Below are 27,790 nucleotides of genomic sequence, written 5' to 3' on the forward strand. Positions count from 1 at the left end.
GAGGAGGAGGAGGAGGACTCCTGGTTCACCTCCTGGGTTCCAGGAACTCCCTTGGTCTGCTTCCAATGATTGCCCCCAAGCCCCTTTGCCCCCTCCCCCAACCCTCTTTACCTCTACAAATACCCCTTCAAGCCACCCCCAACCCTCCAACCCCAACATTTCTGGCAACTCATTTAATCGCCCCCATCACCCGTTCTTCCTCTCAACCACTCACCCCCTCCTTTCACCCTTTGGCATCCCATCCAAACTGCTGCCCTCTCAGCAAACATCTCCCCTCCTCCCTTTCTTTCTCGCTCCCGCCACCCCCCACTCCACCCCCCTCGACTGCTGTAAATGCCCCCAGGACTGTGGTTCTTTCAGTTATTCACCTCTCCTCCAAACCCACACGTCTTTCTCCGACTCAAAGCTCGCAAACTCTCTCTCCTTCTCCTTCTCCATCTCTCTCTCTCTCTCTCTCTCTCTCTCTCTCTCTCTCCCTCTCTCTCTCGTTCTCTCCCTCTCTCTCTCTCTCTCCCCGGGAAGTAAAATATTCACAGCTGCTGCTGCGGTCAGGTCGCACGGCCGCAAGACTCTCTGAGCAAACAGAGGAGCTGTGAACGTGTGAAGCCGATGGTGTACGTTTCATTTGAGGTCCGACACAGGTCCGATAGATCCTGATGTAGTCAAAACAGAAACCGCATACTGAGCCTCGCCACATGCCTCAACAAACCAAACACTAACCAAACATACCCAAGCACAACACTAAAAAATGACATTGGCACACAGTTTTTAGAAACATGTTAGGCGCACTGTAGAAATGGGAGAAATGATGCGTGGCTTGGTGCCGCTGAACAAGACCAACTCAGATGTCATTGGGGTTGATAATCAGTGTAGAACATCTGTCTTGGATCAATGCCGCGCTTTTAAATGTCTGGCCTTGTTATGCATTGCGGGTAAAAGCAAGAGCACATTAAGTCATGTTAAAGTTGCAATAAAAATACATCAAGCTATTTCAGGAGATGATACATATGCAGGGTTGATTCCAAGTCCCCTGAATGAACAAGTGGACGAATTTGTCTCGAATATCGAAGTTTGAGTCCAGATTTCCACGTTCTAATAAGGGCTTCTTACGTATGTAGATCTGTGAGGTTGTACCACCAAATAATAAAGACATCTTGGCTTAGGAATGCCAGCCCTTGAACTTTATGAGGGAGGGAGAAGGGAGGCAGTGGGGGAGGAGGAGAGGGGATCAGTGTCTTGAACACATTTCAAAGTAATTGTACTTGATATGTCGTTTACAGAACACCCAAGTAATCATATAAACAGAGAAGTAGATGCCCTGGGAGGATGAAAGGAAATCTGAATCTCCCTCTGATGCATCATACTTACTCACGTTTTGACATGAGCGTTAGGCACCGAGGATTCCTGCGCACAAAAAGAGGATCGAGGACCTTTTTGTAATAAACACAGCGGGATGGACCAACTCTGGTGGATTCCATCATACTCGGAAATTAACTTATGCACACACACACACAAGTACACACACACACACACACACACACACACACACACACACCACACACAGAAACAGATGGCAAAGAGTTGAAAGTGATGGATGCAATGAACAAATTACAACTGCTGCAGCCCTGGGCAGAGGAAGTGCGTGACTCTGTGTGTGTGTGTGTGTGTGTGTGTGTGTGTGTGTGTGTGTGTGTGTGTGTGTGTGTGTGATAACCGTGTTCTATGCCTGATCCCGCCATTTGCTGGAATCTATCTGAACTTTACCAAGACATGACAAACGTCTTGTGAATGGCACGCAAGAGGGAAACACGACGACGAGACGAGAGGAGGAGTTTAGGCGAAAGAGAGGGAAAGTGAGAGAAGAATAAAGAAAACATGACATCATCATTGTTAATTAGAATCAGGTGATAAACAAGGCAGTGATATTTATGTTATACCATATGCCCTTCTCCATGTGTCTCTCTGTCTCAGGGGGCACAGCAACAGGTTTCAGACTAGTAAGGTCAAGGAGGAGGCTTTCCCCAGCTGCTAGACCACACTGAGGCACACACCTCTTTACAGAGTGTGTTCATGTGTGTGTGTGTGTGTGTGTGTGTGTGTGGGTCGGCCATTTCTAAAGCCTGTTTTGTCTTTGTTGTTATCACATAAAAGACAGTGTTTATCCTCCAGGAAGCCATGTTTGCCATGTATACTTGTAAAGGGAGAGCTTTTTGTATCAATGTCATCAACCAGGTTGTCTGTAGTTCAAAAGTCTAATCTCTTACAGATTCCTGATTCACATCTTGGTTTCATCCACATCCACTGATTTCCTCACAGTTTGCTAAAGAAACCGATTACTCAGCAAAAGAGGAAGAAAAATTATGTCATCCGCCAACGAAGACAATGAGATGTGGTTGAAAGCTTCAGAATGAAGCTAGTAAGTACTGCTCACACTCACGTGAGAACTCAAAAGCATCAAACCTCTTCTCATGGACTGAATCAGTGATTTGCATGTTAATATATTAAAATATAGCGAATCCTGGATTAAAGAATTGTTTTGTTAGTGCGTATATTTGTGTTTATTTCTATCTCCTTGCTGCGTATTTACAGTATGAACAACCAATAATTGGTGGAAATATCTAAAAAGATTCAAAGTCAGTCAAACAACTTAAAGACAAATATATTTTTTATATTTATTTAGGTTTAAATGATTAGTATTCAAAAAGAGAAGCATAAATGGTAAAAAAGACAAGTGTCCTTTTTGTGTTTTTGTTGGTTTTTGTTAAATATTACACAAAATAAATAAATTTGAAGAAAAATAAACATGATAGTGTTAGACTTGCTGTTGTGTTGGTGCTTCCTGACTAACTCGTCCCTTTTCATTTTCTTCTTCTTCTTCTTCTTCTTTTGAGCTTTATATCAGTACTTCCTCTTCTGTTCTTTTGTCTCTTCCTATCTTACATATTTTCATTTTTCTTCCCAGTCAAATCGCTTCACATGTACACAAATCTAGAAATGTGAGTTGCTAATCACACATTTTGGCACAGAAGTCATTTCATTTCATATTTCTACTGTGCCAATGTACTTGATAACTTAAAACTGAAAATAATATATACATTGTATAGCAATATATCTTATTTCTTTCTTTTAAAAATAGAAATGTCTTTATCCAACAGAGATAAAATGTCCATAGGTTTCCATTCTTTTCCTCCTCAGTGCATCATTCAGATCTGATTCAGATCTGTCCAATGTAGCCATCGCCGTAACTCCAAAATAAAAGTCTGATACCCCACGAAGGTCTGCAGAGCTCTCCCATGGCTGATATGTCCAATCATCGTGGTTGTACCACCATGGGCAGGAAGTGAGTGGCTGTGTTTTTCCTCCGTGTCTTCTTCCCCCTCATTGGCTTGCCGTTGGCGTTCAGTCCCACAAACATGTGCTTCTTCTTGTTGCGCCACTCTGCTGAAGCGTAGGTGTTGTACTTGTTCTCCTCGATGCGTTCAATTAGACGACAGTCCAGACCGTAGTCCGTCTGCAAGGTGGGGAAAGACAGGGAACGTTAATATGAGAAGAATCAGCAATTTGGATAACTGTTGGATGCATTCAGTCATTGTTAATGTGAAAAATATTTTGGTGTTTTGATTCAATCTGATGGCATCACCTTGAGCTTTCGGAGCGGGAAAACATCCCAACCTTCTGATATTTTATAGACCAAACAATCGGTTAATCAAAAAGAAAACTTGTTAGATAAATCAATAATTCAAAATAATCGTGTGTTGTAGCCTTAATGTTTTTAAAGCAGATGCATGGTGTAAAAATTTCTGATCTTGGGATGATGCTTAATGAACTCTCAGGTCCATACTTTGCCCTTTTCGTAACCCTCGACATCCCCAAGTCAGAAGACTGGTTGCCTTTTCCAATTTACTGGACCCTGATCTTCAGTTAATGTCCCCCTTATCCACGTCTTGTCCTCAGTTTCTCTTCTTAATGTTTCAGTTTCATTATTACGAGTTTCGTTACTCATATCATAACTAGCGTAAGTTGTTAATAGAAAATTGAAGCCAAATCTCTGGCTTTGGTTGTTGTGTTTGCTGCTTTTCGTTGATCTCTTCGTGCTTATTAATGTTAAAGTTGTTCGTATGGTCCTTGTCATAGCACAGCAACAACATTTTGATATTTTACTTCTTGTGACAACGTGGATCAACAAATGGTCAGCCATTGTTTAAGAATCTGCTGCACAATCCCCAGTGTAATCAAGACCAATTGTAAAAACCGGACATGAAATTCAAATTGTTCTAGATGTTTGTGTGTGTGTGTGTGGGTGTGCGTGTGTGTGTGTGTGTGTGTTGACTGCAGGGGGTTTTGGGTAAGTGGGGGAGGTGTTGTAGGACGCAGGAGGCGGAGAGGTTAGCATGAGATGTGACGTCTTAAAGGTTCCGGCTCTGTGCCAGCAAAAAAGCATCGTGACACCATGTTTGTGGCCTACATTACCGCAGTGACCACCCACTGGTAAATAAAGAGAAAATGATCTGAGAGAGTAACATTTGTCAGTTTACTGGAAGCTGCCCTTGTGCTTAAGGCTAACGTCGCCTAAACAGCCAGTTAACTGGATGCGGTTGATATTCACAAGCAAAAATGTACTCGCCTCGAACACACACACACACACACACACACACACACACACACACACACGCACAATATAACTCAGTCTCTCTCTCTCTCTCTGTTTCTGGCCACAGCTGTTCAAATTGGTTCCAGAAGTAAAACTGAATGTTCCCAAAGCAAAATGAGAATATTTTACAGACACTGTGCAGATTTCTAACGAAAGCTGGTGCTTCGTATGATCAAACCGTGTGTGTGTGTGTGTGTGTGTGTGTGTGTGTGTGCTGGCTTCCTTGCAATTAAAATGATTACAAAAGCGGATTAAAAGAAAAAAAGAAACCGTAATCATAAGTGACATCAAATTATTGCAATGCATCATGAAAAATAATAATGTCAGTACCGTTTTAGTGACATTTCTGGACATACATTAAAAGGTTAATAACTGATAACACAGTGTTAATTATCATTCATACTTCCTCGCCGGTTTTCTTTGAGAATTCTGTAAATTCAGTCGTGTAAAAACCTAAAGGCAATCATAATCCTTTGTGTAATTTACATGTATTAATCTGACGATGTAACGAAACAATGATTTCATTTGATTACAGCTGGATAAAGAAGTCACTGTGTAAATCCATCAAGTGTAATCGAACGCCGGCCCTTCTCCTCCGCGCTACTATGGCTTGTGTTGCACCGAGCAGAAGACGTCATGGGAATTCAGTTTCAGGCCATGCAACAGAATGCCTCTCTGTCTTTTCTACCGTGTGTCATTTCATCTGTGGTGTGACTCCAGAGAGACACGCTGAATGTCGGGTCTTTCAAAGTAAGAAAAAGAGAGGAAAAAAAGCAGAGAGAGAATGAGATGAAGAAAAGGAGGGAGAGAGAGAAAACGGATGAAACAAGCGCTGCTCTCCCCAGAGGGACTGAAGCAGAATAGAGAAACTGAAGGATTGTGTTTCCTGTTTCTGAATGGAGTGGAGAGGAGAGGTAGGTAGCAGAGAGGAGAGCTCATTGACTGACTGTGGTTCCTATTTCTGGAATAGAGAGTCTTGTAGCCTTGTCCATTGTTTTTAAAAAGCATTCAAGGAAATTCAAGGCTGCAGAGTCACCAGTTTAGGGAGAAAAGTGTCTCTTTTACAAGACTTTAAATCATTAAGAGACATGTTTTACACTGTATCACCAGTAACATTTAGTAATCATGAGAATACACGCAGTGTGAACACCCCAAAACACAAAAAGTAATAGTTATTAATGTGAAACATGTACTCACCGCTCCGTATAGCTCTCCTTTCTTGCTGATTGCCAGGTAGTAGTTACTGCTGAGGCCCCTGATGGCCACCACTCCCACATCCACCGACTTGATCTCCAAAATACCTGGTGCAGCGGGAGACAGACACACAAACACGTCAAAACTTTGTGCAGATTTAGATATTGTTGCAGTCACGTACACTGTTCTGCTGATGCTAGATACATATTTAGAGCTCAGTAGCCACGGTGGCATCTTCTAACAGCTTGTTTTGTTTCATCTTCAGCATAAAACACAAAGTCGAGTGATTATACACCAGAGGAAAGCAAAGAAAGGGCTTACTTATGTATCTGCAAATAGCAAATGTGTGGCATTTTTTCCTTTATACTGGACTGTTGTTGATTGTTGTCATATTTGTCTAGTAAATGTTGACAATTATTGAAAATTTGGATCTAAAACACCACAAAATGTATTTTTGACTGTACTGACTTCAGTTTAAAATGTGAAAAGGTGCATCCTTGAATATGAGGTTTAAGCTTACATGCATTACTCTTAATTGGGTTCTTTTAATTTTGCAAAATAGCTCAAAAAGTCTGCAGCAGAAACCTGAATCATCTCGGTTTCTTCCGCACAAGTGAACCCCAGTCTTGTCTCTCTTTTTTTTTTTTAAATTTCTTTCGCTGTGTGACAGGCAGACCTCAGACCGGCCTCTTGCCCCCTGTTCATTTGTTGGTTAGCTTGTGGGCTGCATGCCCTGGGACCGAGGTGTAAGCCAGGAAAAAACATTTCTCCGTTCTATGTTTGTTTTTCTGACCAGGGGAGCTCGAGCAAGCAGGCAGGCGAGCGGGCACATGGACAGGACGGAGAGGCTTTGTGGCTGCCAGACTGGCAAGAGGTCAAGGCGTCCGTATCAGTTTTCAAGCCTGAACCAATTACTGGTTTAAACTGTGGTCGCCGGCCCTTTCTTCTCTCATCCTAAAGTCAGTTACACCAAGCCATAAAACTATCAGGGGTTTGAGAGGATTAGCTAAAGGGGCAAGTAGGAAGTGGAGCATGGTTGCAGGAATAATCGGAAGGATAAGTGAGAGAGGAGGACGGTACATCCAGAAGATCTCTGCAGGTCTATTATTGTTATTTTTGTGATTTTAAAGTGTCAGAAAATGATTTTCCTGTTCGAGTAATATATTCTAAATAACCTTATGTAATGCTGTATGTGTAGGTTTAACATGAGTACAGTATTTTTTCATTTTCCTCAGCTTTGGCAGTAAAAGAAATCCTGTGTGAGAGGACAGGTTAAAGATCAAGCAAACCACTCTCACTTTGTTCTTTAAGCTTCAATTCTCATAGAAATCACACCTGTCTTTTTTTACCACATGTCCCTTTCCTGCCCTCAGTCCCCCTCTCTCTCATCCTCAGACAGAGATTTGCAACATCCTGCAGCCCTGGTGCGATTTTTAATGAGAAATGAGGGATGAGGAGGCTTGTTGAGAGCATCTGCCCTCAAACTGCTGTTTTACAGCCTTACATGTTGAGACATCTTGGACTTTTTCCTCAATGCAAAATGTGTCACTCTTGCCTCCCATTGTCTGTTATTTGTCAGTGCTTTGCAATAGCAGCGAGAGACTGTTTTGCATTTGCTAACGTCTAAAAATGGCATAAAAATTAACTTGATGTTTAGCAGCGACAAACAATTTCCCCTTGTATGTGTGTTTCGAGTTTCTGGCCTTGTTGCCTTTTGTGAAATGTAGTCCTTGGCTGAGGTCGACCGGCATTAATCTTACTCAGTAAGGACTTGTTAAATCTCTGAACTTAAAGAAGATTTTCATAGCTCACAGTGCATCATGTTGGTTTGTTATGTTAAGTCCATTACTCACAGGGACTTGTACCACAACACAACAGTGATCTATCAGGCTCAAAATGTTCCTTCTCGCTGCGCCACAGCTGACATTTCTGAGCTGTGATCTGTCAGGATAAGATCTGTCTGTGCTGTGCTGTGCTAAAGGCCGGTCCACCTGTTCAAACCCTTTTTTCCCCTCCTCCTGTTTGATGTGGTTTGTCGAAAACCAAAGCACAGGGCTCTTTTTATGGCCCCTTTACCAGTTACCAGAAGCAAGCCCGTCTGCCTTCGAGTTAAAAGGCCAGGCTGTAACAAAAGGCTTAGATTGCAACAACAGAATTTATGGCAAGGAGATGGAGAAAACAGGACCCGGGCTTGTAACACAGACCCATACGTCAGGTTTTTGTGATAAACGCAGATGCACAGATGCAGTCTGAGGTTGAAACCTTAAAGATAAAACCATACTGCTCTTCAAACTTGCCTTTTTTTTTATTTTCCTCACTTAACACTGTGTCTTACTAGTGTCTTGAGTCTGTTAATGTATTTTTAGAAAAAAGAGAAACCTGTTTATCTCCCTCCCTGTGCCCCCCTGGATCTCAGCCCAACATCTTAATTATGAATTTATGTTTTTAAGTGCAAAGGAAAAACAGTTTTATGACCCAGCACTGAAAGCACAAATGGCATAAGGTTCACTTAATATAAAAGGCATGGACATTTTCCGCTATCAACATTCAACCAAGGGCAAACACCTGTGTGTGACAGGGCAACACTACAACTTTCATAAAAACAAGCCAAAAGGGGTCTTTGCCAGTCAAACCCAAACCGTAACACTAACGGAGCTGCAAGTACAAATAAACACAAGCTGGCCTTCTAACAGTAAGAAACTGTTCATTAAGCTTCATAAAGACCGCTACAAGTTTTAATGGGTTTTGTAGCCAGAACTGAACACCAGTGTGACTCTGTAAAATCTATAAATGTGAATGTAAATCTGCCTTTTACAAATCAAACACGCACAAACATACTGTATACGCAACAGCAGTTCTATAACTTTAATTGGTCATAGGAGGGGGTTACATATTCCACCAGTTTCCCATCAACCATTCAGCTTCCTACTAAAACTCAGTGTTTGAATCTGACTGATGAGACATCAGGTCAAGCCCTTATTAATATCAGTATTTGTGAAGGAAATTCTAGTTTTCAGTAGTCGGAGAAGCTTGCAGTTATTTGATTGACATGAAACTCACTTCACTACTTTTGAGAAATCTCAATTTAAAAGTATGTTATTAGTTATTTAATGCCTTTTATAGCTAATAGAAGAGAGATGACAGGAAATGTGGGGGAAAAAAGGAAAGGGGATGAGTTGTCACACAGGTCCTCGTCCAGACTAGCCCAACTTTGAAAATCTTTAGAGTGAATTTGAAATTTTTACTTATCATTAAAATAAAAATTTTACATGTTTTTGCTCTTATAGCATCAAGTATTTTTACACACACACACAGACACAGACACACACACACACAGACAGACATACAGGAACACACACATACGCAGACCTCCCGTCGACCCCTGCTCAGCCCTCTTTGTAAACCCGGTCAGTGAGACTCCAGCTGAACCTAAAGGTTAAGGGAGGTTATGAAAATGTTTCCACTGTTTATCCAGGAGATGTTTTGAAGATTATACTGTGGTTGTTCACAATTTGACCTCGACATGGTGACCAGCTGTGAGTGGGTCCACTGCGTGCCTGAAGCCCGGAGAGGTCTTGCTCTGTATTGTGAAATATCGTCACTTCATGTGTCATGAACTCCCCTCAGTGAGATGAATGGAAATGGTTTGGTTCTTTTATACTGGGTCCAGATATTTGGATGAACTCATGCCTTATTCTGCAGTGACTAAATTCTCTCGCTCTTTTTAGATAAAATAGAAATGTGACATCCAAGAAACAAAATTTTCATGAAGCAAAAGTGGCCTTTCTTTTTTTTTTCTTAAAAAAAAAAGAAAAAAGAAAAAAGATTTTTTTTATCTGATTTGCATCAGTTGAGGTCTAAACACTAAGATCATTTTTCTCTTTGAAACTATGGCAACAGAGTGACTGACGACGTCTCGTATTCATTGTGACACGAGAGTTTACATCCATGCAACCGCAAAAGACTTAAAAGAAAAGAAAATCCATAAAAGATACAAAAGAAGAATAGAGGAATTCACAAAGAATAAATGTGCGTAAATCAGATATCAATTGAAAATATGAAACTATTTGTCTGTATTTGGCCATATAGATACAAAAAACAAAGCAAGATCCATGCAAACAAGTCCTTGGCTGCGTTTCCACAAAGCCGTGGTTTTAACAGGATTAAACTATTTCCTTTGCATTATTTTTTCTTGGAGTTTGGTTGAATATTTCCGGCTCTTTATGAAGTCTGAGAGAGAACAAACACTCCTCGTTTGTGCAGTTTGCTTGGTGAGTGCTGGTGAAGATACTGGGTTGGAGTGGAAACTGCTGTATATTATGTGTTTTGAGGAGCGTTGAGGTATTGGTTTAGACTGATGTGGTTGACAACAGTATCATCCTGCGCTAAGTGGCCACATCAAAGCCCGCCCGGCCGACGGTTTAGACTGAAGCTGAGAAAACAGAGGCCTGGTTCTGATTTTCAATACAGCCAAATTTTTTTTACAAATAGAATATTTGGTAAACTGATTTCTTTTCAAAATTTGTTTTGTTCATACTAAGTTTCTGGGTAACAAATCATGTTATGGTATGCCCTTTTTGCACTACACTGAATGGGTATTTTTTACATTAGCAGGATTGTTCTATTGGACCTGCTCTCACTGGAGTACTCAGCGTATTCTTGCCCCCATAATGGTTTTATTTCCTTCCTTGACAGGAACACTCACATCACTGTCTTTCTTGTCGGACAGAAATAGCCGAAACCGCACACCGTTCAAGCTGTGTGTGATTTCAAAACTGGCCGAGGTACGGAAAGAAAAACAGACCCAGAATATTAGAAAAAATACAAAAAAATTAAACAAAAGGGGATCACCTGAGTGAAAACCCTCAGTTTAAAAATACCAGAGGTCCGGCCAACAGATAGTGTTAAGTTTCTCATCATTCCAGTCCGCATAATTTGAGATCACTTTACTGGTTGCAGCAAGACCACCGCAAGTTATGTCACACACGTTTAAGAGCAGCTGGGAGGAAAACCCAAAGAAATTCACAGTGATATTAATGGTGATTTAATCGAGAGGAGGAAAAAAGAAAAAACAACAACAAAAAAACACTTGTGATTCCTTTAACACAGTTGACTTTGTAACATGATAAAGTGCCGAAGCTGCCAGTTTCTGTCATAACATTTCACAGGCCTGACACGGCAGGATTTATGTTTTCAGGCAAAGTGCTGTGACGGTCGTCTGCATTTCACACATTTTTCATTTACAGTTCAGCTGCCAGTGCGATGTTGCCCAACTGTTGTGGTTTGAGTTGTTGGCACCGGACTCTCAGCTTTAGAAATCTTGTTATTTTACACCGCTAATATAATGCAAGGACACGCACAGATATTATTCATTGCATTTTATTTGTCACATCCATCTTTTCTGTCTCTGCATCGTTAATACTTTCTTTTGTCTCTCCTCACACATGCATTTAAGTCCATATACATATAGTACACACACACACATACACAAGGACACGCACACACATATATATATACATACACACATTGTAATTAGCTGGCATTCCTGGCTGCTCTGTTCAAACGACCAGGCTGTCCAGATGCCTCTCTGGACTTAACTCAGCTCTCAGCTCTACCTTTGATGACTCCATTAAGAGCCTCACTTTCATGCAGTGTGTGTGTGTGTGTGTGTGTGTGTGTGTGGCAGGGTTAGGGGGTGAGTGTGTGTGTGTGTGTGTGTGTGTGTGGCAGGGTTAGGGGGTGAGTGTGGAGAAGCAGTAACATGAGGTGTGTGCGTATTCAGTGGGGGGGCTTTTCCTGAAGCACATGGTGTCTATATGGCAACAGCCCTGGATGTTATCTGTCACAGATGCTTTTCTTCACCGCCCGCTGCTTTACTGCCCATGAATTCTTCCAGGATATTTTTCAATATACTTTAATAAAGTTAAAGCTGGGACCTGACCTGCAACTAACAATTATTTCTTAATCAATTTCCAAGAGGTCATGGTTGAGTGCAAATGTTTCTGTCCCACCAACAGTTCAAATCCCGAAATCCCATTCACAGTGATCATAAAGAGAAAAGCAATTCATCACATAGAGAAGCTTGAAAAATGACCCAATCGATCAGCTCAAAAAAGGACTAGATTACTTCTGATTTTCACCTGGACATGCACCATAACAAGTTGTTCAGTTTCCTGCTACAAGATGTCACTGTTCAGCTCAGTTTAAAGAGTAATAGGTCGTCATATGGACTGCTTAGAATAAGAGAGCAAAGCCAAGAGCTTCTTGATTATGCTGCAGATGAAGTGATTTAAACTACAACATTTATTTTTACAATCTCACATTTTACGTTGATGTTCGCAACCAAGGCATGCTTGGCTCCAGCGCTGCAGAGATTACACAACTTTCCAAAATTAAGCCAGGCAGAAAAGTGTCCTGCTGACATGGCAAACACTGCGGATGATGAACAATTTTCCCATCACTGTTTACTCCGAATGGTTTCTGTTTCGCAGTTTGTTGCTGAATGTAATGATTTGTTATTTAGATGACAACAAACTGTTGGATATTTGTTAGGACAGCGCCGAGATGAGCCAAAAAAACCCAGCTGCATGGGCACCATGTTAAAATGCCTCTCCGTGTTGATAACATGAACTTAGTGCAGACGTGTAAAACTTCAGGAGTACTACTAAATGTATCCTGCCACCTTCAGATATAAGTACACAGTTGCTTATTTACCCGGATTGTGTACTACATACCAATTACATGGAGATGATCGTTCACACCAAATATTAAGAGAAATGTGTTTAATCACTCAAATCTAACTGTAAGTCCGAGTGTCTCCTCCTGTTTCTCTCTCTTTCTCTCCCACTCTCCAGGATATTTATGATTGTACTCTGCAAGAATTCTCCACATAACATAAACAATGAAAAAGGCCGTCCATCAAAACAAAGATGTCCAACTTAGGATTCCTTGCGGATAGTAATTGACTCTTGATGTTTGGAGCCATTTTCTCTTCAGAGAGCCGAAGCGTTCCAAAGCAGCAGAGGATCTTACAGAAACATGATTTGCTGCTGAAAGACTTTTGTTTAAGGTGGTGCCTGACTGGTGGGGTTTGTGGCAGGGCTGCCTCGGTCTGCCTACAGAAATCTGGCTCTTATTTCATTCTTGTTGTAGCTGACACATTAATGGACAGGGGAGAGAATTGATGGGAAAATATCAAGCAGCGATGATAGAAAATATGTAAACAGTGATGGAAAAATGAGACAGATCCTGTCATTGTCCTCAGTGACTCTTGGCAAAAACACTGAGCTTTCAAAAAGTAGAAAAACTGAGCTTTAACATTGTAGAAATATATCTTAACCAATATCTCGATGGGGAGCTTTTATTAAATTTCGGAGTTCGTTTTCAGCACTGCACGTTTTCTCCCACACACATCCAACACATGAACAGCGCCACACACACACACACACACACACACACACACACACACACACACACACACACACACACACACACACACACACACGTGCTCCGTAAATTACCCTGTTCGGGTAGTTGTTGGGTCAAAGGGCACTCATACATCTGGACCTCTGGACCTTCACATTCACCTCTGCGTGGGAGATGGAAAATAGTGCTGACAAAGGTGGGGAGGGAGAGGTGAGAAGTTGCATGAATGGTCATTGTTTTTATTTCATCTGATGAGGCAAAGCCTCAGCCATGATTCATTCGATTTTAAACATTCGATTTTATCTGTTCAATTCTAATCAAATTTGGGAGTCATTAACGTTTGTATGTGACAATTTATCCCAAACCATCACTGAACTATACTGTTGGAGTGATGAGATGAAAATGGCAAACACCAACTCATATTGGAACCTGTGAAAGTTTCCAAAGTTTCAGACTATGTCTAATATTTGTTAAAAGATGGAAGTCTAAAGTAGGTAAACTCAGCAGAGCTTTCTCCCTCACAGACTCATCCTCATCAATACATGAAGGTTTTCTCGGTACAAAGACTTTTCAGACTTTGACAGCTTGATTTCTGTTATTAACTTTTGTCCCAAAACTGAACATTTCAAGCTCTAGGCATCAAAGATTATGTAACAACTCGTGTGAAGTGCCAGTAAATACCAGTAAATGGCCCGTTAATCCATCTGTCTCAAACGTTTACAATAGATTATTAATGCTTTGGCTTGGTTTCATTATCTATTTAATAATTTCAGAATAAAAGGACAAAAGCTGTCAGTTTTTGCTCTTATGTAAGATACTAATCAATATTATGTAATGTTTCTGCAGGACCTTGACAGCGTTTGCTCCGTAGATTCCAGTAAAGTAGTCATGAATCAGAACTGACATGATTCGATCCAGACACTCGCTGCATTTTAGATATTAACACCATGAAGAGGCCATAAGACAGTGAAATATATTGAATTTGTTCATCTAGGCAGATCGCAGCGTCTAAGATGTTAAAATAAGGTGATTAAGTCAAAGACCTTCACTAATTTGTGAAGTGGTTTTCTATGATTTTCTATCAGGATCACTTCTTATTCGTCTCAACCAAGGGGAAGTATCAGAGTACACTGTATGTTTATTGTAGTTGCTGATGTTAAACTTGGCTATAGCAGCTTGAGTACTCAATGATGGGTTCAGTGTTTCCTGAACAGGCTCATGCTGTGACGTTTGCTCACAGCTTTTATTTACGGCTGTTGGAGAGAAGAGTCCATGAAGATGTCAAAGTAACTTTGAATGAAAAGCAACGCTGACACTAACCTCTGGTACATCCAGTACCTCCTCATAACTCTCTTTTATGGCCCACACTGTTACCTTTTCTCACGAGAACCCAAACACGCTCATCAAGCAGAGAGCAGGAAGAAAGGCAGCAGAAAAAAAATAAAGATGTGTAGAAACCGAAAAAGGGGAAAAGACTGGGACTAATTTCAAGAGGATGTTTAAAAAAAAAAATATCCAGGAAGGGCAAGCACTTGTTACATTTTTGTTTTGCGTTAACCTTGCTGAGACATTGGCGGTTTATGGATGCGGAGGAGAAAGATGAAAAGAAGCGGTTGTGGGGTTTGAAGTCCCGATTCAAATATTTAATAAGTTTGTTATGCATTCTGCATGAACACAATTTCCTTTTTAGTTATATGGAATGTTAACAGCAAAAATCATTACCAAATTTTTACCAAGTAATTTTTATTGTCCAATTTCCTCTGAACAAGCGGAAAAATCTGCCAGTGCAGTGAAATAATTGTAACATTTCCAATACAAGTCAACTAGTTTAATGAATCCCCCTTTATTCTTTATTCCAGTGCAGTGATCTGTCTTATTTTTAAAGTTTCAAGACACAGACACTGACTTGTTGAAATATTTGAATATTAGAAAAACAATTTTACAGTGACACATATTTTTTTCCTTTTTGTTTAATGACACTTATGTTAAGAAAACACAACTTTTAAGACTCAAGAGCAACAGGACAGCCAAAAGTGATGCACTGTGTAGCGTTGACCTTTCCATTAACAAAGCTTCCTGACTTGGGTCAATGGGAAGAGGTCAAACCAGAGGGGGCAGACCTGTGTAATTACCCTGGACATGGAAAACCTGCACTAAATCAGAATAATGTCCAGTGTATTAGACTCCACATAAATTGTGGTGCGTTAGATTAATTCATGTCGGTGGATAATGTGTCCACTGTGATTAATGTTACCAATAAGTATGTGTGGCAGATTTTACAATCCGGGTGGCCGCAGTGAGAATCAAAGCTCTGACTGTGGTCAAGTTGGCGCTATTCAATGCTAATTGAGCTACGCACGACCACAAGTCTGTGGTCCAACTGCAAACACATGTCCATTTGTTTCAATGCTTTATTTGTTTGTTTGTAAACGAGATGTGACAGTCCGTGGACAACGCCGATGGTAGAGAACAAGGCCCGGTTCTGTAGCTGGTCAGTGGCATGATCGGTGCTAATCGCATGACAGCACGACAGGATTACCACACATTAAAGACCTTTATGAGGTGAGACCGGATAGATGGGCGTTGATGACATGAAAACAAATGGACAAACACTCACATGCACCAGTGAGCGCACATTCACAATACAGGCCCCCAAAACTCTGAATGATGTACTGCCCTCGGCTTTGACAAGATGATTAGAAAGGCTCTGCTGCGGAGGAGAGACTCGACCCCGGAGCTTGAGCTAAAACGTCTTCATCACCTCTGACACCATCTAATGACACTCATTTGCGATCTGACCTTCTGAACATTACCAGACTGGTAGACCATGATAGTAAAACTAACAACTAATCCCCTGCTTTCCTAAATCAGTGGTCCATTTTTGACCACTTGTAAGATGTGCAGCACCTGAGCTTGGCCTGACACATTATGTGTTATGTAGGTACATTATTTGATGTAGTATGTATGTAGTGTTTTTTGTAAGTTAGCTTCGGACTATCTCAAAGAACCATGTGTTTTTAATGAGCACATAAAGGCCAGAAACCTGCATCAAATAACTAATTTGCCCAAAAGTCTGTATGCAGTCTATGTGCTCTACAACTCTACCATCTGAATGAACAATGTTATAATCTGTAGCATGTTGAAATAAGCAAAACGTGTATTGAAAACTTGCAAAGCAAAAAAAACAAAAAACATGATTTCTTGCACATCCATGTTCTCGGTTAGTGAAGTAGAGTTGAATTATGTCGTGTTGGTTTAATTTGAAGGGTACAATTTGTTCTCTGCTGATTTTAGAGCACATGCAAAATAGCAGGAGGTGGCTTACAAGCGTACAAAGTCAAGCTTGCATGTGCACAGATGCAAATGAACAAGCGCCTGAGCACATAATATGATAATCTGCAGACACCCATTATTTCATTAGAGTGAAAACTCTCCTGTTTTTCACCAAATTTCCCCTCAGTGACGTGTTTAACATCTGCACTTGCTATCAGGTAGATGAACTGTCTGCTAAACATTCTGCCAAGATGAACCTGTTTCACCTTCATGCCCAAGTCTTCATATTTATTTATTTTTTATCCTCCACAAACCTTTTTACCTGTTTCTCACCACAATCAAATAACAAGAGCTGTTGAAATTGATGGATTGCGCCTCTGATGCCATGACCTGATGCAGTTATAGTCAGCGACACGTTGCACCCTAATGGTTGAACTCTTTATGTGCATGTGTGTCAAAGTGTATGTATGCATGTGTGTGTGTGTGTCAAAGAGGACTGCAGGCAAGGGGAGGGAGGAAGAGACGCTAATTGAAATTCCTTCAGCCATGTCTGGCAGAGCCTTGGTGTCTGAGTGGCACACACACACACACACATGCACACACACATGCACACACATATTCACACTGGCCCTGGCCCTAATAAAAATGGGCTTTGCCATATGGAGGCCATGTGCAAGACTGGCCTCTCTGTGCTCAAGCGTGTGTGTGTGTGTGTGTGTGTGTGTGTGTGTGTGTGTGCAGGAGAGGCTTGTACAACACCGCAGACCCACAGACAGATGCATACAAACCTATGACATGTGTATGAAGGTGTGTGAGTGATAAAAACAAAAATCCATTTATGAAGGTTACATTCCCAGACATACACACTTTGACATACGGTGGCAAATTCGTACACATACAGTAGACGTAACGCAACGAGAGCCTGTTGTATACTCTTTGAAGAAATTAGCTCGTGCTTTGGACGTCGCCCATCTAATTCGGCGAACTGGCAGGGAAATTCTGAGCAGGTAAATGTGGGAGTAATGTTCTGTTCTCCCTCAACAAACTACTGTCAATGCGCCCTCAGGCGATGCAGCTATTCTGAGCTGCGCTGAGAGAAGAAGAGAGTGGCAGTCCTGGAGAACTTCCAGATGTGTTTAACTAGAAGATAAAGATGTGGACTCAAGAATGATAACAGCTGATTTTCTGTTCAGGATCAGTCATAAATGATTATGATGACCCTTACAAGTCGTTAAAAGACTTTCTATTTGCCAGAGTACAGATTAGACGCTTTGTTGAGGTTTGCATGCCACCACATAGCTGCTTTTCACATCCATCTTCAGTCCTTATATCTTACAAGAGGTTCCACTTTCATGCAGTCGTACAGTTAATGCACCTCAAGGTTCCCTAAAGGTACCAGTGGTGTTTCTCAGTGCCCCGCTGTGGACGACTAAAACCTGTGAAAGAGTGTAACTGTGTGAGCGTGAGGCTGAGTGGTGCTGACAAAAGAGCATGTGTGCTCAGTGACCCTTCTCAGGATAAATAAAGGTTAAAATCATATTTCACAGCCCTCAAAATGCAAGACCAGAAGAAGGCGCAGGAATCGCATGGTTATTACTTTACATGTGAGTTCATATAACCTCATACTTAGCATATGCCCACTACTATTATTGCTCCAGCACAATAGCAGCAAGGAGTAAGTGTACTTGTCATTCTCCCCAGGGGTTTGGTAATAGCTGTGTTTTAGATATTTCCTCAAAGAAGAAGAACTTTCTCTGGGCCATTTATAATTGGTTCCAGTGAATCATCTCTCTTTTTTTATCTTCCTGGCTTACTCATTGTGTTTTTTTTTTCCTTTCCTCTCCTCTCCCACTGTCATGCTCTCCCTTTCCCTAACTCTCTGTAGTGCGCCCGCCTGTACACATGGTGGAAAGGGGCTGAAATTTACGCAGCTGTTATTTGTTCTTTTGCCCAGTCACCTGCCTTAATGTGCGCGGTTGCACAAGAGGGTGGAAAAAGAGAAACCTCTCTCTTCACAGATCAACACATGAGACGCAGAGGGAGAAAAGCAGTGCATCCATAGAGGGATGCAAGTTTAATGAAGCGAAACGTTGCGTTCAGCTGCTCTTTTATCAATTTTTAGTGCAACTAAAACATCTAAGAGGAGATTAAATCTCAGTAAAGTCTTAAGAAATTCCAGGATTCCTGGAAGTTTGGGGATTTCGATGCTTAAAATATAAAGATTCATTCAAATGTTGACTTACTGTATGGATCGTCCTCACTTTTGGTGCCGTTAACTTTTCCTTTCTTGTCAATGCGAAGGAAGAATTTCTGGTAGGAGAACAGTTTCCTCCTGCGCACATCTCCTTGTAGATGGTTGTAGCTGCTCCGCACGTGGCGCCCGACGACCGTCGCGGAGGACGATGACACATTGGTCGCCCGTGGCAACCTCGCAGAGGATGCGTGCAGCGGTGGTGGTGATGATGATGATGATGGAGAAGGTGGCAGATGTGAGATGAAGATGCTTGCAGGAGTACCTCCCGGCGCATCGTGGTCCTTTTCAGAGTCTGATGATAGAGTGGACAGGGGTGAGGACGAGGACGGGCCGAGCAGCAGAAGCAGGATGAGGAAGGTGAGGGAGAGTAGGAGTGAAGGAGGTCTGCAGCAGGGGCAGGAGGAGAACCAGGCGACCGGTGCACCTTGTGTCACTGTCCATCTACACATGGTAGTGGAGCTGGGAGAGCTGTGGAGGTGCACAGGGGCTGGGGCATGCTGAGCTGGGTGCAGGGAGAGGGAACGAGAGTGGGAGAAACCCCCCCTGACTGACCGACTACACCTCCTCTGTCTGGGGACCCCCAACCTCACTGGGACTGTAGGTGTTAAAACCTGTAGAATGGCTGGGATGACTGTGGTAGCAGATGGAGCGTTATACTAATTCTGATGGTGATGGCGGTGCAGCTGCCGGTGGTGGTGAAGCCCTCAGTGACTCTGCTGTAGTCCCCTCTGTTTATTCCTCAGCAGCGCCGCAGGAATGCGTCAACATCCATAACTCAGATCACCTCGCAATGGGAACAACTGGGGGGCTCGCGTCAAAGACCTCTCACCACCTCCACCCTCTCCTCCCGAGACCGCCGCTCTCACACACACGCACACATTCACTCCAAATCCTATTTTAAAGTTTGAACGCACACACACACATGTTCACATCCAGAAAGAAAAAACACACATCAGTTCATTCATATACACTGCTAGAATCTACTCCACACACAAACACACACGCACACACACACGACCCAAACCATTTATCTTCTCCAGTCCAGGGAGGTGGATAACAGGAAGGCGGAGGAGGTCTGGATGAAATGAAAAGATGCCAAACTGCTTAGTACAAAATGAAATAAATAAAAACAGGAAGTCAAAAAAAAAAAAAAAAGGATTAATGCTGCTTCTCATAAAATGTCCAGAGAAATCCACGCAAGGCAGGCCACACACACACACACACACAAAAAAAGAATCCAGACTTTCTTCTGTTCTTTTCTCTCTTTGTTTCTCTCGGTTTGTCGGAGCTGGTTTGAAGTTACTTGAGTGTGTAACTGAGCCCGGGAGCTCTCGTCTTTCTCCCCTCTCTTGTTGTGCGTCTTGTCAGTGAGCTGAGCTCCCTATCTCTCCCCTGTCCTTGCCTCCCGGAGTCTGAGCGCTGGAGCAGTGCGTTGCCTCTCTTCTTTCCTCCTGTGTGTGGCTCCCTCTCCTTTGGCCCCCTCCCTCTTTCCTTTGCCTCTCCCTCTCTCCTATCTCTATCAGCGCTGTTCTGTCTGGTTATCTGGAGTTTCTCTGAGGTGACTGAATCTTGTCTTTCCTTTCACCTTATTTATCTGCTGCAGTTCCCCAGATGTCATCTCTTAGCGTAATTGGATGTCTATGAAAACCACTTGGCTTTGAAGAGCTGTGTGCATTTATGTGTGCGTGCATGTGTGTCTGCACATGTACATATGTGTTTGTGTGTGTGTGTGTGTGGAGGGGGGGCCGGAGTGGTGGTGGTGGTGGTGGGGGGGGGCTCTGTCCCACCCCGTTTTCTCTTTCCCTCCCTCCCTCTTCCACTTTTTCTCCATGTCTCCTCCCCTTCCCAGACAAAACCCCACCAGTTGAGCAGAGCAGGTCCGAGAAAGAAGGAAAGAAAACCTTTCCTTCACATCTCTCTCCTGTTGCAGCGCTCTAAGGTCCGTCTTCAAAATGTTTCTGTCGTCGTGATTAGCTCGGGTTTTGTTTTTGAAAAATGTTCAATACTCGTGTTGATACAACAGAGTTTATGTAGCAAAATAATGCAGGTTTAATTTCTTTAATGTGAGAAATATGAAGATGTTTCTCTATAAAACATTTAACAAAAAAAGATACCAAAAGTCTGAAAAGTTTGATGTGTCGAAACATCTGAGACGGCAGCACAACAACACCTAAATAATCTGAAATTGGCAAAACAATTTATTTTAAACCAGGTAACTACCTGAAGAAGACAGAAAAGATCATCACTGCATTTTGTTTTCTCATTGTTAAACTTCTAGCCCCACTCATTATTAAGCGTATATCACATTCTCTGCTAGTTTTTTCAGTAAATATTAATTTTTGGGTACATAACTGAAAAAGAGGACATCAACTTCACCCATAAATAAAAGATGAAGTGTTAGCTGCATGCTTCACATGAGTCACTGGCTCATTCACAGCTTGTGTGGCCATCAGCTGACTTATAACGTCCAATCACATTCAATGCAGGTGTACAACGCACCTTAATAACCTGACACCTCACCACCCAAAGCATCCTCCCTAAGGTTTGATATGGATGCATGTGTTCATTAAAGGTGGGGGCGATTGAAACTGTGCACTAATTTTCCACATTAGTTTTTCTCTTTTCTGGTTGAAGAGATGCTCATTATGCTCAAAACCTCCAGTTAAAAAGCTACAAATTCTCCACCCTCCATGACACATGGTTGCCTATAATGGCCAAGAGTTTCTTTTTCTCATCTGAGGATGCAGCGGACAGATTGGAGCCAAGTTTCCCCTCAGCTGTTTTGACAGATACTATCAAGTGATTTCTCTACTTCAGACCTTAATCTTTAGATAAACATCTCTCTGTGTTTGGATAAAAGAAGTCGTACCTTACGTGTGTCCTTGTGTTTCACCTTTCAAGAATCTAGGTCTGCTGTCTGGTTTCAGCATTGTTTAATTTCCTTTTCACATTGTCAGACAACAGCCATATCTCCGCCCCTGCCTACTCTTTCTCTTCTCCGTTATTACTGGACTGCTGCCTTCTGTCCGAGGTATGCAACGGATAAATTTGAGTTATCACATTCTGCTGTTTCTTCATTCATTTTTAGTTAGTGTCAATCTATCTTGCATTAATACTTCTTTTAAACAGTTCCCTTTGCTGATGCACCAACAGCACAGTAATAACAATGTGATGTACACTTACAGTCAGCCGGCATTTCCCTGTAAGGTGGTTAACTCTAGCTGATATTATACAGATGTTCAGTGCTGCCAACAGTCTGTCATTCACGTCAACATTAGAGCCGACTATTCCCCACTGAGGGCCTGTCGATGACATGACAAAGATTGATTTGATGGTGAAAGACCAACTACTGTGCAGAACTTTACAAGCTGTGTAATAAAGTTACATCATTTGATATATTAATGATCAATGATTGAATTGGATGCTAGATGTTAGATGTAATTGTTGTGTCAGTGGTGAAAAATGGTGCAGGTATGAGTGAGTATGTTTATTATTTCTTGGGGATTATTAGAATTAGACCTGCTGACGGACGATATTCAGGAAAAAAATATGCAATCTGGAGATCTGGATTATGTTTCGAGTCGCTGAATGGGGAAAAACAATTGATGGTGTTAATAGTATTTTAATCCTAACATGTCAGGTATGCAAAATGTGTGCCAAACAAACTAAGTAAGCTTTGTTTTTAGCCTAGCAGTTGTTGATTATTTGCATCTCCTCCCAGCTGGTTAGGAGTCAGCAGTCGCTTTATTCAGTCATTTGTGTATATGATTAATTTACAGCAATGCTGGATTAAATTTAAACATTAATGGTATATTTAGTTTTCAGTAACAGGCTCATTGAGCCAAGGAAAAAAAAGGAGAGAGAACTGATGATGTGTCAGGATTTTTTAAAAAGAAAAAAAATAAAGTGATTTAATTTGTAATGACTCGATGAACCAACTTTTGTCAAAATATAAGACAGTGTTATGCGGTTCATTTGAATTTCAGGGACTTTTTAGGCACTTTGTTTGAAATGGGGCTTTATTCACTTTTTTGCAATAAGAAAACAAAGAACAAGCAGTACTGGCAGCGTTTCAGCCGATGATCTGCAACTGGAATCGGTACCAAAATAAAGTTGATCGGGGGCATCACTACTTGGAGTTGAAATAAAAGTATTTTGTGGGGCATTTTATGGCTTTCCTGCCAAGTTGACAGCAAAGCGATGGCAGGAAATGAGTGGAGAGAGAGAGATGGGGAATGATGATATGCAACAAAAGTCCTCCGGGCTCACGGATGTTGCGGTTAATGGTTGTTGCGCGTTAACCCTTAGGCCACCAGAGTGACCTCCATCTGCAACTATTTCAATTACTGATTCATCTCTAATTAAGTCCAATTTTAAAGTTAAAAATACCAAACATTTCCAGCTTTCTCAATTATGAGGGTTCTTTTTTCTTGGCAAAACAACTTTTTTTTTTTATTTTATGAGCATTAATCAAGAGACAATTACCTGCAGATATTCTAGTATTTTAGTTGTAACCCTGTTAGGACTTACAAACCTTTTTAAAAAACTGTCCACTTGACCATTTGTTTTACACTTCACACACATGCCCACATGTATACCAGAACACCATCAACATGTCAACACCTGCAGACAAAATTCAGCACCACGGACAGCAATTTACGACGCGCTTCTTCAACGCACTCATGTAATCGAATATCCTTAGATCCATTCGAGATATCGTGAAGTTTCCTGAGTGTCTTTCCAAGCTGTTTGACTAAGGCGGACATGTACAGACACGATCCTGAGACAGAGACACCATGTAGGGCTGTATTTCAGATGGAAATGTACTTTAGTCTTTTATACTAATGTGTGTGCAGCCTAATTTCATTAAAATAAATAACATCCTTTCATTAATCTTAAGTCCTGTAGACAGAAAGTCTTAAGATAATTTACTCCTAGTTTACTCACATTTTATACATAAAAATAAGGATAATCAAGGAAAGTAATCAACAGTAATGAAAATATTAGCTGCAACCATGAAGTCTCAAATGTAACTGATTCTGTTTTTGTTTGGTCATAAGTCACTATACTGTACACAGGTTTAAGTGGGTAGTATCGAACATTGAAGCTCATACATTGTGGCTATAAAGGCAGAACACTGACAACGAACGAATGAATGAATGAGAACTTAGCAGTGAAGCAATCAAAATGAAAACTCCCAGGGAAAGAACAAAGGAGTGAGAAGAAGAGACAAAAAAAATGCAACGAGATGGAGTGAGCAGGAGAAGGAGAGAAAAAAACATCTGGTCAGTGGCTCTGTGGCTTGAATTTGGGGTGTAGAATGACAACACACACAGCACACACCCACACACCCACACACACACACACAAACAGACGCACACAGTTTGTCTCTGACCCTTCTTTCATTGCACTGAAATTTTTCAAGCTGTTTAATCGTCTCTGTGTTGTAATAGTAAGCATGAATCACTATTGCACTAATTATCAGTTACTGATCAATTACTGACTGATCTCTTCATTGCTTGCAGTCTTGTTGTTCCGTCTAACAGTCCTAACAAGACTCAGATGTTGGAAGTCAGTCGTCCGTGAGGGAAAAAATGTTTTGTCACACCAGAAAACAATTTGTTTGATGCAGCGGAGCACCACATATTCAGCTTTTTCCCTCTGAAATACTCAACAAGGCTGTAGGGGCTTCCCTCTCTGGAAAGAATCGTCATCCAATAATTTACAATAAGTTCCACGCTCTTCAAAATTGATTCACGTCATTTACATAATTTTGTTCTCTAGCTAAATGTTTTTAAAAATATGACACAGCAGAAATCGTCTCATAAGATTAACGAAAATATATTTAAAAAATCAAATAAAATCCGACCGATTATAATTACACAGTCATGGTTGTAAGTCTAGGTCAGAATACAAAAAGCGGTGCCTCTAATGATGAATAAATAATTTTTTTAGATGTGGTCACATTTCTCAAAATCTCCTTTTTTTTTCTCTCTCTCTCTCCGATCATAGGAAAGAAATGAGTCAGTCTCATTGTCTCGTGGTTTTGGCTTAAAGCTGTCGTTGCAATCTGAGGCCAAACTTCAAAGTCAGTCAGAGTGGAAGTGCTGATCCAGGGTCAGCACCCAAAGCCAAACGGCTGTGAGCTTTAATATATATTCCCAAAGAGCCTTAGATCAGTAAAAGTGAGCGGCTTTGCGGATTCGAGCCCGGATGAGGTGACACAGGTCCCCTTTGGCTCCGTTGGTCATGCCTTGGATAAGTCTTGATTGCTCATGCCTAGAAGGAGAACGCCATTAGGGACCAGCAGTTCGGCTCAGTGATTCTAATTGTTTCATTGCGGTTTGGGCTGGTGGCTTTGAACGCATTATGGTCTTCAAACTAGTACTGCAGAAATGGCCTTGGCAGTTAACTTTAATTACAGACACATTAAAGCACTTATTGACAAAAAGGAGGTCTTACGATAAACTTACAGATACTGTACACTAGAGTTACGGTCAAACTGCTGCATAGATCATTCTGAGTGAAAGCAAAACATCAGCGACGATCTTAATAATCCAGACCACTCTGAGTACGATCTGTTCTAATTCAAAGCATGAAAAATAGCCATTTTAAATTAATCAGCGCTCCTTTTAAAGTCCTTTTTTTTTTTTAAAGCTTTGTTTTGTTGCCCTTCCCACATTATTTTTGTCATCCCATTGGAATGTACTACACGGATTTGAAATGGAAACAAACACGGATCAGCGTGTTAACTGTAGCAATAAGAGAAACACGAGTAAACACCTTTTTTTTTTTTTTCTCAGGCAGGCCTCAGAAGGTGTGCCAGAGTCTTCAAACTCAAAACGTGACCTTCACATCGCATAAACAAAGATGTTCTTGAACAGTGACATAGAACAATGAAACTTTGGTTTAAGGGTGTTTTATGATTCACACACCACAGTATTTCCGATTGTCTCCTCATGCTGATTTTTCCCTCCACCAAAAAAAAAAAAAAAAAAGAGTCAGGTTTATAATCACGAACAAGTCTCTCCTGAAGCTACAAAGCTACAACACATAAAGGCAGCACTGTCTTCAAGTAATAATTCATCTCATTTAACGTCACCATTGTCACATATTAAGAGTCTTGACGGTCTGGTTTCTGTCACTGACAGGAACGTTTTATTGTTTAGAGCATTTTTGTCTGCAAGGCCTGATTCACATGATTATTGGATAAAGATATCACCACCAATGTTCCTAAAAGGGAAATGGACTGACCCATCAGAATAAATGCACCTGAAGGTTAAGATAGTAAAATATTTACCAATGGAAACAAACACTGAGCCTGATGCAAGGCTGCTGTTCTTTTTCATCCACAAGTGTCCTCTAAAATTGACAGAGCGAGAGAGAATAGTTTATTTCTTGAGGCCATGCAGTAAAATAAAATTATGATCCAATATGAAGTCATAACAGAGCTAATTATACATTTGAAGGAAAGTGCCGCCATATTTTGGTTTTTAGACACCAAACCTCACATCTGCGAAACAGACATAACCCTCTGACATCTGCCCTACAGATATATCCAAACATCAACAGCCCTGATGCCATAATGAGCCATACAGTCAAACACACACCGAAACATAAACTTCACAGAGAACATAGGAAGTCTGTGCAGCAGGTGTTGATCTTATTAATGGCTCAAGCGGAAGTATTTGTTGCTTCTTTTGTGCCTTGGTTCGATAAGGTCAGTATAAACTAACATCATCATTAACACTGGATGTGGTTTCAGATTAAGAATTACTGTCAGTGGAAATACAGCACCGACAAATCAACATAGAATTTAAATACATGTGACTGGTGTTGGTTTCTTATGGAAAAACCTTTTACAGTGCAAGTCTGCACTGGACTTAAAAGTCTGACATCACCATCATCAACCTCATCGACTCCGTCTGCAGCCAGTTTCATACTTAATTTGTCAACTACTGGCTTAAATTACAAACTGCGATTCCTCGTATCAGATGGTGCCGCTTCTCGACTGAGTTTACATTCTGAAATGTAAACCTGAAGTTTTGAAAGGTTTCCCACAACGCACCGCTGACAGCTTCTTCTAATAGTGTTGAGATAGCTTCCATATTTTAATAATGTTAACTACATGGAAGTAATTACAGCGTGTTCCATGCAGGAGACTAAAAAGCTGAAATGTTAAACACAACTGCCACTGGAATGCTAATTCTCATGATACATTTACCATGGTAACAAATAACATTTCACCACGGCGATGATCATTTCCATCATTTGGCTGGGTGTTAATATACTGGCAGCCACCTTAGTGTCGAGGGAATGAACTCACTGACCTGAAGATCTTCTTTCACAAGAATGATCCTCTTCTCTGGGCCTTCTTTGCTGTCTGTTGCTGGAAATGTCTCGTTTACTTAAGACATGTAAGTCGTCATCTTTTAGACCCGTTCAGCTGAACACAGCAGTTATAGTGGATCTCAGCCTTTAATTCACTAGTTTTAAAATGTCGTCGTATAGACAAGAACTCTGTTAACATGCAAAATAATGCATATGAGATAAAATAAGAGAGACTTTATTGATCACACCGGGGTAATTCACTTGTTAAAGCACCTTGCAATATACAAGATGGATAAAAAATATAAGTCCTTCCTGCAGCGAGTGACCTGGTTTTGATTCTGGCCTGTGGTCCATGGACGTTTCCTTTGCCTTTGTCATTCCCCTTCTTTCTCGCTGCTTTCCTGTCTTCCTTCATCCGTCTACTCTCATTTGCTTTCCTGTCCGCTCTCACAAGTTGAAAGCCGTCCAGAGTTACCAGTGAGTCCCAAGCGAGTTCATTCAGCTCGGTCTCTGTGATGGTACACTCTTTATACTCCCTCTCTAGCCTGGTTTGCACCATTAGCTCCTCCATCTTATTGGGGAGACATCTTAGATTCCCCATGATACGCATGGTTTATACCATGATAGCCTTTGTACCTTAATAGCACACATTTATCCACAGC

The 27,790-nt window shown here is 41.3% G+C and overlaps 1 protein-coding gene across 1 annotated transcript; it reads right to left on the minus strand.

Moving 5' to 3' along the window:
- Positions 1–2,685: 2,685 nt before the first annotated feature.
- Positions 2,686–27,738, minus strand: LOC104923886 (fibroblast growth factor 5). Its single transcript, XM_027282233.1, has 4 exons — positions 27,604–27,738; positions 18,787–19,453; positions 5,849–5,952; positions 2,686–3,511 (listed from the first exon to the last, which is right to left on the minus strand). Exons 1-4 carry the CDS (start codon positions 27,736–27,738, stop codon positions 3,311–3,313), a joined length of 1,107 nt encoding a protein of 368 aa, XP_027138034.1. The 3' UTR covers positions 2,686–3,310.
- Between the last annotated feature and the right edge of the window lie 52 nt (positions 27,739–27,790).

Source organism: Larimichthys crocea, chromosome IX (assembly GCF_000972845.2).
Source record: "Larimichthys crocea isolate SSNF chromosome IX, L_crocea_2.0, whole genome shotgun sequence".
Taxonomy (NCBI): Eukaryota; Metazoa; Chordata; class Actinopteri; family Sciaenidae; genus Larimichthys; species Larimichthys crocea.